Source organism: Carassius auratus, unplaced genomic scaffold (assembly GCF_003368295.1).
Source record: "Carassius auratus strain Wakin unplaced genomic scaffold, ASM336829v1 scaf_tig00214573, whole genome shotgun sequence".
In the NCBI taxonomy this organism is placed as follows: Eukaryota; Metazoa; Chordata; class Actinopteri; order Cypriniformes; family Cyprinidae; genus Carassius; species Carassius auratus.
This window is the reverse complement of record NW_020527717.1, coordinates 100,782-117,805: the sequence shown is the minus strand read 5'-3', so window position 1 is coordinate 117,805 and position 17,024 is coordinate 100,782. Positions and strand designations below refer to the sequence as shown.

The 17,024-nt window shown below is 37.2% G+C and overlaps 1 protein-coding gene across 1 annotated transcript in view; it reads left to right on the top strand.

The window, feature by feature from the left end:
• cdh23 (cadherin-related 23) overlaps window positions 1-17,024 on the top strand; it is a 200,694-nt gene that overhangs the window by 104,481 nt on the left and 79,189 nt on the right. Inside the window, exons 10-12 of the mRNA XM_026257924.1 lie at window positions 2,777-2,965; window positions 14,742-14,891; window positions 16,107-16,265. Of these exons, the coding sequence (XP_026113709.1) occupies window positions 2,777-2,965; window positions 14,742-14,891; window positions 16,107-16,265 (498 nt within the window). The remainder of the gene's footprint in view (window positions 1-2,776; window positions 2,966-14,741; window positions 14,892-16,106; window positions 16,266-17,024) is intronic.

Below are 17,024 nucleotides of genomic sequence, written 5' to 3'. Positions count from 1 at the left end.
TCGGGATTTGACACACACTTGTCATCATTATCGCCTCTGGTCTGATAAGAAGTCATTGAACTGCTGCTGGTGTCTGTAAATTTGCACAAGTTGCCTATGCTTTATTTTAACTTCCAAAGTACGACCACAATGACAAATAAATGACCATATAACACCATCAGTTATGTAACAGTGCCCAGTCTCACCAGCACATAAGTACCGTATTTTCCGGACTATAACTCACACTTTTTTTTCATAGTTTTGGCTGGTCCTTCGACTAATAGTCAGGTGCGACTTATTTATCAAAATTAATTTGACATGAACCGAGAGAAATTAACCAAGAGAAATGAACCAATAGAAAACATTACCGTCTACAGCCGCGAGAGGGCACTCTATGCTGCTCAGTTCTCCTGTAGTCTACACTGAAGACAAGTGCCCTCTCGCGGCTGTAGATGGTAATGTTTTCTCTTGGTTCTAAATAAATGCAACATATAGTCCAGTGCGACTTACTGTTTATACGTTTTTTTCCTCATCATCACGTATTTTTGGACCGATGCGACATATACTCAGGTGCGACTTATAGTCCGAAAAATACGGTATATATATAAAAAGCCTACTTTTTGTATTCTTTTTTTTTTTTTTTTGTGTGTGTACTCAAAACTTAATATAATCTTCTGATAATTCTAGGTCATAATCAAAATTTTCCAAGGAATTCAAAGTGATTCATGTAGTTAGATATCAGAGCCAGTCTTGTTGACTGTTAAGTTTGAATGTTCACTTATTATTATTGCCTCTTTCTGTGCCCGTAATATTATGTATATACCCGTCCGGACAGTTATATAAATGTGTTTTGGATTCTTCTGCTAAATTTGCAGTCATAAACTGCATAGCTGTAGTCCTCTAAATTGAAATCAATGATTGCCACGAAAAGTGAAACTCAAAACAAAGCAAAGCAAGAAAAACCTCCCAAAATATTCATAAGTTATAGATTTTCATTATCTATCTCGCTCTCCTGAGCCTCTGCTCCTACAGTATATATGTATTTTTTATTTTACCATTTTATCTTATTATTCTCTCTCTCTCCGTCTCCCTCTCTCTTATTGGTGGCATTATTGATTTTGAGTGAAAAGTAATAAAACTAATTTCTCAACTTCACAACGCTTGGATAGGCTAGAGTGCATTGGGCTGGAGGTCAGTGCATTTATTATATGGAGGGATAGAGAGGAGATGTGCAAGGGGGTGTTAAACGACACAATTCATGATTAACCTGGACCCGCAGCGTCACCGCACCTCCATCCTCCTCTCACTCCACATCCCTCCGTCACAAAACACCATTATTCCTTGTGATTTCTCTGTGAGTCCTGCTCCATTGCTCAAAAAGGAGGAGGAGAGAGACCGAGAGGGAGGGAAGAAAGAAAGTGATTGTGAGCAATTGTTTCCTGTCAATAAGACTTGTTCATCCTAAATCTTATTGGCTGTGTCTGTCTTCTCGTGCTGGCCCCGGTGTGCTCCCACTTACGGCAGACCTGTGGGATTTCTGCCAGAATCCTCCCCTCTGATTTAATAAAGAGGCAGAGCTGAACAAATTGAGGAGATTGAAGACTAAACGTTAATGCTGCTTACTGCCAGATTCCCTCTATTATCACATCCGTTCCTCTCTGGTTTCGTCTCTCTCTGTCACTTGTATATCTCCTGTCTTTCTTTTGCTTCTCCTTTCCTTTTCTAGAGCTCCTTTTAATGTTTTCCTTACATTAGAGACATGGATGACAGTGTTGTGTGTCTGCATTTTTTTTTTGGTCCTTTTGCATGTACACTATAAAATATTTTTTGAAGCAAAAAACAAATATGGAATATGTTTTTCAAGAAAATAATGTCAGTTCATCGGCTTCAAAAGTTCATGTTTAATTCAATGTGTTCCATATTTGTTCATTTGTTCATATTCATATTTGTTTGAGAAATTTTCTAGCAGTTTTCTAGCAATTTTCTAACAGTTTTTTTTTTGTGTGTGTATGTCATTTGATTATTTTACTCAGTTGTCACCAAAACAACTCAGGAGTGGTAAACCATTCCAAAGATTTATGCAGAATATTGCATCTTCTTCTGTTCATTATTAAATATTTTGATATTATATGATGCTGCATTTGTATTTTATTCTTTCTGACTGACTCACAGTTTTTCAATATATACAGTACATACATGCATACATAAATACACACACACACACACACACACACATATATATAAAATGGAAAAATTGTGAGTGAGTCAGAAAGTCTTTGCAATGATAAAAAGTGTCTGTTAGTTTCATGACGAGAATAGGTCAATAATTTGATTAAATAATAAGTTGGATGAGTAATGAAGCTAAGAGTGTTTTGATGGCTGTTAATCAGTTAAGAAATGTATAACAGTTAGAGAATAAAAAAAGAAAAACTCATAGTCATAATAAAAGGATTTAATTAAATTTTATAACATAAATAGTGTTGAACAAATGACATTTTGGGAAAAATGCACTGCACTGTTGAAAGTTCTTATTGAAAGTATATGTATATATATTATATATATTGTTTTTAAATGAAAATCTGGATCATATATAATGTAATCATATAATCAATGTCACAGTTTCTCTGAAAATCTTCAATAGTCTTTACTCATTGTACAGGATGTCTTTGTTTCGAAATGGTTTAAAAATCAAAAATATTGTCTTTATTTCCAGGTTTACAGATTCTCCTTCCAAATGTCCTTTGCAGTCTCATTTTGCAGTCTCCTAACCGCTGTATGTCTTTGTGTCTCTCCGCAGGCCACAGAGCTGAATGACGATCGCACACCATCATCTGCCACCGTCATGACCACCTTCACCATCCTGCTGATCGATAAAAATGATAATCCGCCCAGGTTTAACAGCTCTGAATATCGCGTCCTGATTCCAGAGCTGGCACAGGTCGGCTTTGCTTTGCCTCTGTACATACAGGTCGAAGACAAAGACGAGGTGAGACATGCACACACACCAACAGTGAGCTTTTAAAAGAGAATTTTTTTCCCTCACATGATTTCCCTGACACATATTAATTATTCAGATGGGCAAGTATGCCTATAGCCTGTGAGTATGTAGACTGTTTCTTCATGAGTAAAGCTGTTTGTGGTTTCCATGAACATGACATCTTCTCCAGCAAAGACTCTTCTGATGTCAGAAACCCCTGACCGCTCTCACTGCTCTCCTTCATGGCAGTAGCTTCAGAAGGAGCTGGAATGACTCAAGCTTCAAACTGGTCACTCTTCTGACTCTGCTCTCCTGGCTGTAAAGTGCTCAAGTCAGCAGCAACACGCTCGCATAATTCCATGCTCATTCTTTCCGATCCGTAAGCAGTTTTTGACACTGCCATCCACACGTTTTGCTGGCAGAGATGGGCATTTCAGAGTCAGCACTTCGCTATTCGTCATATGTGAATAACAGGACCAGGTCAGTTGGATTGACTGGCTTCTTCACCTTGATCCTTCACCACTGGATTTTCCTAGGGCTAGGAAATTTTCAAAATGAGTTTGCTGGCGATAAATGTTGTTTTTGCTTCAGTAGTGCATAAGCAGGGCAATGGTTTGTGGGTCAATTACATGATGCTCAGGTCTGTTCATTTGTTCAAAAATACATTAACATTCAGGTTATACACACACAATTGAATGATGTGCATGATTTATTTTTATTTTTTATTAAAATTAATTGTAAATATTTTGGGAGAACATGAAGTAAAAAATGTCCTGACACAACTGTCTTGATATCATAATGAAGAATAAGCCTTATTATTTAAATTAATTGTGAGAATTAAAAAACAATAAGTAGTAGAATAGCATGATCTCACTTATTTCAGTTACAGTTGTTATAATTTTATTTTGAAAATAAGCTCAGACACATATAGTACAAATGATTTGTGGGTCATAAATCACATTAAAATTCAGGTATAGCCACTTAAAAAGATCTTCTTATGATGAGGATAGTGATATATACAGTACTTGGGGTCGTAAAGTAAAACATATTACAGTTATACAACTGTACTGATACAATAAAGAAAAGAAATAATTGTTATAATAAATTCACTTAAAGAATGAAAATGATACAAAGTTGTTTGGCATTTGTTTTAGGAGTTATTTTATTACTAATATGATTTTATTTTGAAAAATAATGTATTATGTTGTTGTTTTTAATCATAATAAGTAATAATAAATTTTTACTTATATAATATGCTTGGTAAACGCAATTTTAAAATATCAACTAATTGTTGCAGTCAAGTGTGTTTGTCAAAATCTGTTGTACAACAAGAATTATCAGCATTTTTAACTGGTTTTAAAGTGGTTGATTTGTGAGCAGGTATAAAAGCTGAGTTATGAGGCAGAAATATTTACTTGGGCCGTTTATTCAGTGGAAACCTATAAATGTTATTGCTTGTGAATATCAATGTCAGGATCTGAGTTTGAGTGACACATTTTGAAACCATTCTTGTGCAAATAGGGTAATACATTTTTATAGCTTTTATACTTGAAAATACACTCTAAATTCTAATTTGGATGAAACATGTTCAAATCTGCTATAAAATGTTGCTTATAAACCCAGCTTACGAACAAACACGTTCTAACATACGTCCATGGTCTCTTACATGGTGTCATACAAAGTTTAATGTTTTTTTTTGAGTAGGTGAGGTACAGCAGCAAATTATCACTAACCAGCAGAGTCAATCAGAGATAAGAGCAGCACAAGTCAACTTAAGATTGATTCCTGCTTCAGATTATTGGAACAGAGAGTGACAGATAAATAAAGAGGGAGATAGCGCGGCAAACCAAATCTACTTAATGTATACTGCATACTTTTTTATTATTTGATTTTTTTATAAAGTAAGGCATAAAGCAACATTGAAAAATTTTCTTATGCTTCCCAAGGCTGCATTCATTTGATCAAAAATAAAGTAAAAAGATTAATATTGCATCTATCAAATGCACTTTATCCAATCAGAATTTCGGTTTAAAGAACTATCCATATTATTATTCGGACAATTATCAGAAATGTATTCAATGCATGCTGAAAATGTGTGTACTGTGCACAGTTTACATACATTATACTGCAGAAATATTAAGAGTATTCTATTAGTATGCTCTTCTGAACATAACCAGGTGATTAAACAGAGTCTGAAAATCACCTCCAGTCAGTAACTCAAATATTTTAATTTCTTGTCATTTTTGATTGGTAAATTAAAATTCTATTTGTCTCCAATTACTTAACTCCTTCTTTCTTGTCTTTGAGGGCATGCAGCTCTTTTTCTCCTTTGAGCAGTCAGTGGTTCATCTTACGCTGGAAATACAGCAGCAGCTACATATTATAGGCATTTTCAGCTCTCTCAGTGCAAAATTTCGTGAACACGCAGGTGAGTAGAGAGAGAAAGAGAGAGAGAGAGAGAGAGAGAGAGAGAGTGCAGTGAGGCTCGACTCTGATCCTAATGCAAGATGAACAACAGTTCTTCAGAGGATCCGAGAGTTCAGTAACCACCTAAGCCTGCATGTGCATCATTAGCTAACTCATTAGCACAATATCAAATTAATTACATGATGTTCTGAATTTATGTATATGGGCTTTTGGCATTAAATGGACTTGAACACAAATGTGGGTGTATTTCAGTAGTGGCCTGTAACACGGTCACTCCCACTAGCCACTAGAGCTGCAACTAACGATTATTTTTTCTGTCGACTAATCTAACAATTATTTTTTCGATTATTCGACTAATCTAATGATTATTTTTATTACAATAAATAATTAATCTTATGTCCTTTGGATAACTTTACAAAAAAATATAAGTACAACTTCTTATATAATATTTCAACCTTTATTCATTAATGTGGTTGAAGTTTTTACATTATAAAAAAATAAAGAGGCAAAGAAAATTACTTTACTATGGTAAATATGAGTTTATGATAGCGTTTATAATTAACCCACAATAGCCATAAATTTACAGTTGTCTAAGACGTCATGAAATGTTCTTTAGCATCACAAACCATAAAATGTAGTCAGGGTTCTGCTATGGTTTAGCATGGTTTCCAGAGATCTGGAGCTGATCCGGGTAGCTCGGTGGTTTGTGACTGTTGTCCCATGGTGCGCTGTCTTTTAAGGGGCCGTTCACATATGTCTTTTGCGCGCTCAAGTTACTTATATCCAATGTAGGTGCGTGGTAAGTGCGCTCATAATGGAAGCGACGCGGTCGTGGCGTGCATGCGGTGCGACGCCCTCGTTTTTCCCAGGGCGCGTCCGCACCGCATCGAGTTAAAAACATTTCAACTTTTCAGAATGCCGCAAGTGCAAGGAAATCAGACCTGAACCAGGAAGTTGGTCACCAGATCACACGGTAACCAGTTAAACCGTAACACCGGAGAGCGCCAGGATGTTTTCCTCTGAGGTGCGCACGCATCGCAGTTGTGCTGCCGTGGTACACCATATCGGTTTTGCAAAGGGAACAAAGGGCCATTTTATTTGTCCTCCGTTTAAAGTATTCCCATACTTTTGATAACAGTGGTCTCTGTTTTTTATAGAATTCAACTTTCTCCATTCCCAGTATGCCATTACGCGAGATGTAAACAAACAGTGTGACGCGTCGACGCCTTTCACGCACGTCAACGTATTTTTGTAGTCGACGTAATCGATGACGTCGACGCGTCGTTGCAGCACTACTAGCCACTTTTGGCATGTTGAATTTATGTACAATAAAAGAGCTCGAAATGAATGCTTGACCAGGACAAGGGGAATTTTTTAAATAGCAAGTGAAAAGGAGGATCTCCTCAACCCCACCGACATGCCTTCTCTAGAGGAAGCAGAGGCTAAGGGCTCAGAGATGGACTTGTCCATCACCCAAGCTGAAGTCACCAAGGTAGTTAAGAAGCTTTTTGGTGGCAAGGCACCAGGGGTGGATGAGATCCGCCCTGAGTACCTCAAGTCCCTGGATGTTGTGGGGCTGTCTTGGGTGACACATCTCTGCAGCATCGTGTGGCGGTTGGGGACAGTGCCTCTGGAATTGCAGACCGGGCTGGTGGTCCCTCTTTTCAAGAAAGGGGACCGGAGGGTGTGTTCCAACTACAGAGGAATCACACCCCGGGCCTTCCTGGGAAAGTCTATGCCAGGGTACTGGAGAGGAGAATTCGGCCTATAGTCGAACCTTGGATTCAGGAGATACAATGCGGTTTTCTTCCTGGTCGTGGAATGCTGGACCAGCTTGGACTCCGGCAGGGCTGCCCTTTATCACCAGTCCTGTTCATTATTTTTATGGACAGGATTTCTAGGTGAAGTCAGCGGCCGGAGGGTGTCTGGTTTGGTGACCACGTGATTTTGTCTCTGCTTTGTGCAGATGATGTTGTCATGTTGGCTTCATCGGGCCAGAACCTTCAGCATGCACTGGGATGGTTTGCAGCCGAGTGTGAAATGGCTGGGATGAGACTCAGCACCTCCAAGTCTGAGGCCATGGTTCTCAGCAGGAAAAGGGTGGTATGTCCCCTTCAGGTTTATGAAGAGCTTCTGCCTCAAGTGGAGGAGTTCAAGTATCTTGGGGTCTTGTTCACGAGTGAGGGAAGGATGGAGCGGGAGATTGACAGGCGGATAGGTGCAGCTTCTGCAGGGATGCGGTCGATGTACCTGTCTGTCATGGTGAAAAAGGAGCTGAGCTGCAAGGTGAAGCTCTCGAATTACTGGTCAATCTACGTTCCTAATCTCACCTATGGTCATGAGCTGTGGGTTATGACCAAAAGGACAAGATCCCCGATACAGGCAGGCGAAATGAGCTTTCTCCGCAGGGTGATTGGGCGCTCCCTTAGAGATAGGGTGAGGAGCTCTGCCACTCGGGAGGAGCTCAGAGTAGAGCCGCAGCTCCTACACATCGAGAGGAGTCAGCTGAGGTGGCTTGGGCATCTGGACGGCTCGGGCATCCTGGACGGCTTCCTGGGAAGGTGCTTTGGGCTCGTCCCACCGGGAGAAGCCCCTGGGGAAGACCGGGGACACGTTGGAGGGACTATATCTCTCGGCTGGCCTGGAAACGCCTCGGTATCCCCCCGGAAGAGCTGGAGGAAGTGTCTAGGGAGAGGGAAGTCTGGGCATCTCTGCTTAAACTGCTGCCCCCGTGACCCGGCCCCGGATAAGCGGAAGAAGATGGATGGATGGAACATTAACAATAATAAGGGATAATGTTTTGACAGTAGCAAGGTCACGCAAACTGGCAGCACTGTAAACTGTATTATATTTTTTATATTTATATTTTTTATAACATATGATACAGCCTAGTTAAGCAACTTAAGACAACCAAAAGAATGCAGTTTTCCATGAAAACCTGAACCACTGCAAATTCAAACGAGTAGTTAAAAATTACCTGGAATTTTATTTTGTAAATTATACAGTAATAAGCAGTTGTCAGCTTTAATCATAAAATTTAATTTACCCAAAACAAAATATTTGCCAGTGAGCATGCTGAGTGGCTAGTAATTTCGGAAAACCACTAACCACAGTGGCTGGTGAGCAAAAAGTTAATGTCAAGCTAGACATTTGCTGGTATTCGGTAATGTGATAAATCATGATAATGCATATGCATATTATTGTTATGTGGGCACTTCAAAATACAGAAAATAATTATTTATGTTAAATTATTCCGAATTTGAATGCACTTCAAGAATACTTTTCTCATCAACTGGTCACAATTCACAACACGCTGTATGCTGCATTAAGATGTGTGTGCACTCAAGCACAGATGAGAAGCACATGGCAGAACAGGTGAGAGATCCTCTGGATGTAAGCACATTCACTCTCTGACAGCAGATGGTGCTAAACATAATGCAGCGGTTACCCCGGAAACCCCAGAAAAAACTGCTTTCTGTTTGCGGAAAGTGTTTAAATTATTTAAATAGGCATTACGATTTTTGTTTTCGCTATGGTGTTCATCACAGCGCCAAATAATTCAATATTTAGACTTAATATGTTATTTATTTTTACACATGCCCTAGATATTGTTTGAAAGTGATTTGATTCTTTATTGTTTGTTCAAACTTTACATTACGGCTTCATTAGTTAACATTAGTTAATTAATTACTTTTTCAAATTTTTCTAAACATTAATTAATCTTAGGTTAAATCGCAATTGAATGCATTCAAAAATAAAAAAATGTATAATGCGTATATTTATTATGTATGTATAAATACAAACACATGCATGTATGTATTTAAGAAAAATATGTTGATTATATATACAAATATTTTTAAAGCCTATAAAATATAAGAATATACAAATATAAATGTATATACATGCAAATATTTTCTAAATATATACTGCATGTGTGTGTATTTATATATATACATAATAAATATACAAAGTACACAAACATAATTATATTATGTGAACAAAAACTTTTAGTTTTAATGCGATAAATCGTTTGTCAGCACTAATAAAAATATCTCAGTATTTATTTTTATTTATTAATTTATTGAACTATTCCTTAAATTGCACTAAATGAACATTGTAAATCGACACTAGTATGATCTAGTACGACATGCATCTATTAACCCAGTGCTTTATAGTAAGATTTCTCACCGTGTTTCTAAACTTTCTCTGTATGGTTCATCTTTAAACTTTCCTGTTGATGTGTGTGTGACAGGCAGCTTTTATCTTCTCTGTAGTGGTTCAGGCAAATGGACGGGCAATTACGCTTATGGCCAGTGAGTTTTGACATCCCTGCATATTGGATGGCTCTTTAAATAGCTCCCATCAGCTACAATGGCTCTCTAAACGCTCCAAACAAAAACAAGGGGTTATTTTAACCGCCGATGTAATTCCGTCATCGATCTTGAGCGTCGTCCTCCGTGTCGCCTGCGTTCCGAGGCTTTTAAGAGCACAAACGTGACGACAGGTTTCTTAGCTCCTGGGATCTTGACAGTTAGTGGTTTTGATTATGGATAGAGATGTGTGCTGGATGGTTTGCCTTTACTGTGGGTTGTTATCCCGCTAGAAGCTGACAGGTGTATCTTTATAGTGCACGGTGTTGGGGCGATGAACAGCTGGGCTTCTGTGTAGTCAGAACACAACAGGTTTAGATTTGGATTTGGTGTAATCAGTGTGCACATCATACTGCAACACTCAAGGAGTTCAGCTGTTGTAAAAGTATTTAATTTTTTAAAGGAATATTTAATATTATATTGAATATTTAATGAATATTGTGTTCCTGTGGCTCAGTGGTAGAGCATTGCATTTGCAGCGCATAAGGTTGTGGGTTCAATTCCTGGGGGAACACACATACTGATAAAAAAAATAAAAATAAAATAAATTATAGCCTGAATTCACTGTAAGCCGGTTGTATAAAAGCATTTGCCAAATGCATAAATGTAAATTTAATATCTGCTAAATTATAACATGCAAATATAAAGGTTTGTCTTGTGCAACACTAGCTATAATTTGGCACCGCTACACTCTCCGTAGCCAGGGTTTGAAAATTAGTGAGGTCTGGGGTGGGGTTAAGACTTATAATAACCAATACAAATACAACTTAATATAAACACTTACACTTGAAAGAGACAGAGAAGTACCTAAATTGTACAAACTGTATTAGTACCTTTTGAAAACAGAGTGTAGAGTAGTTGTTACTGCATTAGTATGTTTTTTTGTTTTTTGTCAGTATTAAGAGTGTTCTAGTTGTTGTTGTTTTTTGGTGGTGGTTGCTAGCATTGAAAATGTGATGAGAAATGAATCTTTGTGTTAATATTCCTCTGTGTTTTCAATGTTTAGAAAGTGCCACAGAGTCATATTGTTTACTTCTGCTGCCGGAATGAACCAATGAATCATTTGCTTGTAGTTGTCTGTGCATATTAAGCCAAGATAGGAGATAGCGTTTTAACAGAAAAGAAATTACACACATCACCTTAAAAGCTATAAAAGCACTCCAGTAGTCCATTACAGCATCTCAGGCATCGTGTTGTCAAACGGATGATCCTTCAGAGATAATGAGGTGTTATGTCAGCAACTGCAGTCTGCGTCTCTTCATTAGCATTAAGGTTAATGTAGATCAGAATGAAACTCAGGATTAATGATTGTGTCAATTCGCCAGGCAAACAGCCGGCAGCTAACCAGTTAGTTTGTGCAACAACAAACTTTAAGTCTTAAGAAAAATAGTGTTTGTTGGCTCACATTTGCATTTGTAGCTTTGTGTTTACAATCGTTTGCAGATCATAAAACAAGATGATTCGGAGAAGAATAACTGAACAAATGAATCTCTTGATTATGCTTTTATGTGAGAGAGAGTGACACAATCTATCTTTCTCTCTCCTCATCTGTATAGTGGCCGTTGATTCGGTCGGATTTCCTTCAGCAAGGCCTCCAGCTCTTCATTCGCCTCCTCAATTACAGTGTGTGGCCCAAGGAGCAGCGTGATGGAGGGATTTTCATAACTGAGAGATATAAAAGAAGTGAATATCTCTGATTAACCGGGAGTGCTGCTTTCTTTAGCGAGGGCTGGTCTTCGGTTATCATCCTTTATTTCATGCGCTCAATCTCTTTCTATTATTTTCTTTGTTGGTTCTGTGTGTGTTTTGCTCTGTAAGGAAACACCTCGGGTTAAATGTTTATTGAACTCTGAAACTATTTTCTCTGTCTGGATCAATTCACCACGTTATGGTCACAAACGGCTTCACCTGCAAATGGAATCTTTTGGGGATGTGTGTGTGTGTGTGTGTGTTCGCGTATAAGCAGTGTTCTTCATTAAGCATAGTATTTTTTTTTCTATGTACAAATATAAGCACTGAGTGGTAGGTTAGTTGTCGCAGAGGAGTTGTTTTGAATTAAGATTTTTGAGTAAATATAACACACAGGTCTTCTTTTGTATAAAAGTGTTTTTATTTATTTATTTTTTATTAAATATTTCCCTTTAAATTCCTGTATCGTCATATTTTTATAATAGCTCTTGGATTAAAATACATTTAAGTATTATTTACAATTATAGCATTTATTAATATTTTTTTATTTTATCATGTTTGTTTTGATTGCTTTCATTTAGTAATATGATTTTATTGTTATTATACGGGTGGGTTTTTATATTTATATATTTTTAAGTAATTTTAATATTTACACTTCTAATTGCATCTACATGATTATTTATAGTAACTTTTTTTTTAGTTCATTTTTGAATTTCTTTAGTTTATTAAGATTATTACGTTTTTCATTTTCATCAGCGCAAGTGTGTTTGCTAGTTTCAGTCCGGTGCCATTTGCATTTTCCCATCCAGTGCCACGTTGTTTAATTAGCAAATGCATTTTTGCCCATTTGTGGGCGGGTCCACAGTGTGTGTTGACTGCTTATTACACACACACATCACACAAACATGCCAAATATTAAAAATCAAAGGATTACAGTGTAAAATAATATTATTGTGTAGGTTACATAAATATAAAAATGTAACGATGGATAGTCATTGCGTGTATTAGAATTAGGCTACCTAATTGCAATTCAGCTTATTACTACTTATAATGATGAATGAAATTGGTGAATTAATTGAACAATCGTGCCAATACATACACATATATATTAACTGACTCATCGCGCTGAGCTTTGGTCGATTCCTGCTTGTCCCGTAGATGATCTGCTTGAGCGCTTTAACTTCGCACATGAGCAGATCATGAAGCGTTCAGCTTTTCCGCCAACAAATTCCACCACGTAAATAGCAATCCGCCATGGCACGAGCGCATCTCGCTCTTAAAGGGAATGGGAAATCACACTCTGGTTGGTGTATTGAACGTTAGGCCCATTACTTATTAAGAAAATAGGGACAACCCATTCCAAAATGCGCCTCGATGCACGGACCATTTTTCCGTCGTTATAATAGAAAAACTGGATTTGGGCATGCCCTGCGCCGTGTGCTTTACACTTTGCGTTTAGATCGATAAAATAGGCCCAAATATTTTATTTTATTTTATTAATCTTATTTCAGTTAACAACAATATTTTAATAGTTTTAGTGTAAGTTACCAATTTTAACACTTATAAACAAGTGAACAAAATTAAGGCAAAAATCTAATTCCAAATTGTGTTCAAATTTAGCTGGAAGCCTGTGAACTTTTGTGATAACTTACCCCATTTACTTCATCAAACTGGGGTCTCTTGGTAACGACGGAACTTATGACCATAGTTGCTTTTGGGAAACGCACCCATGTTTTGATCAAAAAAATAGTATAAATGTTTATAGAGTAAAAAGTCTGAGAATGAATTATTGTCTCCCATATTGTTAAGAAACACGTAGACTAGTACACAGGGTTTGTAGGGCTACCATGTTGGTTTGTCAATACCTGTGTGTGCATGTGAGATCTGATAAGAGAAAAACCCTCAACCCATCTTCTCCTTTTTGTGTGAGAGAGAGAGAGATTACGACAAAAAAAGAAAGAGAGAAGGAGACTCGAAGAGATGGAGGGATTGTAGAGACAGATAAGTGTGGACTTAGTAGAGATAAGCAGCAAGTAAACACACACAATAATCAATCACAGATTCTTCTCACCATGCTCTACATTATTGCTTTTTGAGAGTGTTTGTGTTCGTGCTTAGGTGTGTGTCTGCGTCGGTACGTTTTCTTCGTTTTCCATCCAAACTATATTCCAGATATTTCTTCTCATCGTAAGTTGTTGTGACAGCTCACGCAACTGTGTGTTTTTCAGACAGCGAATCTCTCTGTCAGTGTAAGTGCCAGCTGCCTCACTCACACTTTAGCATTGTGTTTAATCAGAGTGTGTGATGCAGTGTGTGTACGATATGAAAATTGCGCTTTCTAAGATAGTGATGAGTCATCATTGAATTTACTGCCTGCCATATGTCCTGTCTTCCCCTCGCTGCAGAGAGAATGACACTAATGAGAGACTTCCTGTCATCTCTTCATTTGCCCGGGGTCTCTCTGTACCTGATACAATGACGAGAGGCAGAAATTATTATTGCAGAACATTTTATTACTATTTTATGTGAAGTATGAAGTTTTATTTTGAGTCTGTCCAATAAAATCCCTGTCAAAACACACTCTCACAATTGAGGAAAGGATGAGAGAGGAACTTTTTGCCGGTGTGATGTACTGTACGCTGGATGCTAAATTTAGATTTTTTTTTTTTTTTTTATGAGGCCAAATGAAGTTCTCTTGGTTTGTTGGTGTCAAAGTTGTCTCAGATTTCCTCATCAAATCCCTTTGGAGAAAGGGAAGTAGACTCAATTCTGGAGGCCTTATAAAGGTCTTTAAAAGTCTAAATTAAGGTCTTAAATGTCAGCATAAAGATTTAAATTCATTAAGATATTGCATTAGCTGCTAAAAAATGGTCAAATTAATAAAAAAAGTAAAAGAGATCTGTTGGAAGTTGTATTTTTGAACTTTTAAGCATTGCTAATACAATACATTTACGTATAGAGATCCTGTTGATGTATTATGTTCCAATCATTTTCTTTACTTGGTCTTAAAAAATCTTACATTTACCTTCATAAAACCTGCAGAAACCCTGAAAATGAGAGCTTGAATGAAAACGAATGTGCAAAATAGCTCAGTACATTAGGATAATAAATATTTGAGTCAGTTTTGATTGCTGACTTTGATACAGTCTGAGATGAGATTTCTGACGCTTATAAGGTTTTTTTTTTTTTTTTTGAGAAACACCTGAGAAGGAGAAATGTTTGCTGATTAGCTGTGGACAATGAAATATCAAATCAAGTCAAATAATAATGGTGCAAAATGACTCGGTCTGTCTCTACAGGGGGTGAACAGCATGTTTCAGGTGGTCCTGACGGGGAATAACTCCGAGCACTTCAGCATCTCTCCCACCTCAGTGCAGGGCAGAGCGGATCTCCGTGTGCGTGTGGCCGTCCCGCTGGACTACGAAACCATCAGGAGCTACAGCTTTTCTGTGAGTGCACAAAACACATTTTCATCCATCCATTTGTGTCCGATAAACAAACCAGACGGGAGAGTAGGTTAACCTCGGTGGGCTTGAACTTGAAAAATGGTGTGCATTGATGATGTTCATTCATGTTTATCTCCTGCTCTGCCTAGCAAAGACGAAGAGATGATCGGTTCACATGCCATTCTAATTTAAAATCATTCACAATAAGAACAGGACTTACTGTACATACAGTAGAGTCGATTTTAATTTGAAGTTGGTTTTATAGGACATGTGTTTAAATCAGTTCTCGGATTTAGGGAGCTGCTTTATATTTATAATGAGTCACACTGAACTGAACGACAGTAATGCTCTTTAATATCTCATGCCCAATAGATCTGTGCGCATTTTAATATTTAGAATACACAGAGAATAGATGATCATGCCGGGGTTGTGGTTTTAGAAAATTAAACTGAGATTTAGAATGGGGAAATGAGATACAAATAAATGACTGGCACTTATATCGAGAGCAGTGCTGTCATGCTGCTGGAGTTCAGCTGTGTTTCTGCAGTTCATTTAGTTCAACCGGCAGAAGCTGCTCCCTGCAGCAATGGGATAAAGCTGCACTGACAAATGACTGCAATCTGCACCAGTACAAAACACAATCATAAACTGTTGTAGACCAGTACAGCAGATTCCCTCAAACAGGTTGTAGCCTTGTTTCTTGCAAACATCTGTTCCAGTTCATCGAAATGGTATAACTTCAGTGAACTGATACACTAAGAGATTTAGAAAATGGACTTTCAATAAACTGTAGTAAGTTCCTCTGTAATATATCCTCATGTCATGTAACAGATTGTATTGATTATGTACTGTATGTAGCTTGCATGTGGTTTTCAAATGCACTGCAAAACAACAGCACATTTTTTGTATTTTGTTCAGTTTCCCAGTTTTTTTTTTTTATCTCAGTAATTGTCAACAGTGAAATACTGCACCGTTGAAATATAAAGGTCTCATAAAAGTATAATTTAAGACAGACACTTTAGATTTAATATTTTGGCTCTCTTCCAAAACCTAGTGAGCTCCTTTGCTGTCTAGTGCCTTCATAGTTAGCTGCCTACTAAGGGAACATTCTATACAGCACACAAAACACATTCAGTATTTAATGAAATAAAACTAGTAGTATTATTTTTTTTTTAATGCTGATGGTAGCTGTGGTCACATCGCTGCTCTTCTCTCCAGCTGTATGCCAACGAGTCTCTGTCGGAGCATGTGGGCTTTGCTCGGGTCTTCATCGACCTCATCAACGAGAACGACAACAGGCCGATCTTCAGCCAGGCGCTTTATAACATCAGTTTACTCGAGAGCACCGCTGTTGGAACATCTCTACTGCAGATCAAGGTGAGCACACACCGATCGCTTCCTCCAGGTGTAATACACGATCTTGCTCACAACATTAGTAATATACAGGGCCCTATGATTCCCACAATAGGGAAAATGTGGACGTAATTGCAGAATCCAGTGATAAAAATGAAATGTACATTATGTAGTGGAGTGACACTGAGTTAAGCAGATTTTGGAATTGCGATTTAGACTCATGTCTGAATACTGCTATTTAAATGTCTGTATGTCTCTGTGAATGAGTGATGCAGTTTCATCTACAATACAGAAGTATGCTTGACAGTTCTGGTGTTTTCAGCATTTGCTGTCTCACTATATGAGGAGATGAACACATGTAGAGTTAACTCCAGTATTATTTGACATAATCGTTTGATAAAAACATTGTTCACAGAAAAGCAAACGTCTAAACTGCAATCTGTCAATATTCAAGTTTGATTAGGCTTGACAAAAATTTTGGCCGATATAAATTACTATTGTACAGTAGAGAATGTACTTCTCAATGTTTTTTTATATATATATATATATATATATATATATATATATATATATATATATATATATATATATATATATATAAATATATATATATATATATATATATATATATAAATATATAAATGTTTTGCTTTTTTTTTAAATGATGAGTTAAAAAATAAACAGGCAATATAGAATTCATTAAGATATTTTTTAGTATGACAAATCAATAAAATGAATACAAAAATGTTTTGTTTGTTAAGTGTTTAATACATTTTGTTTAAC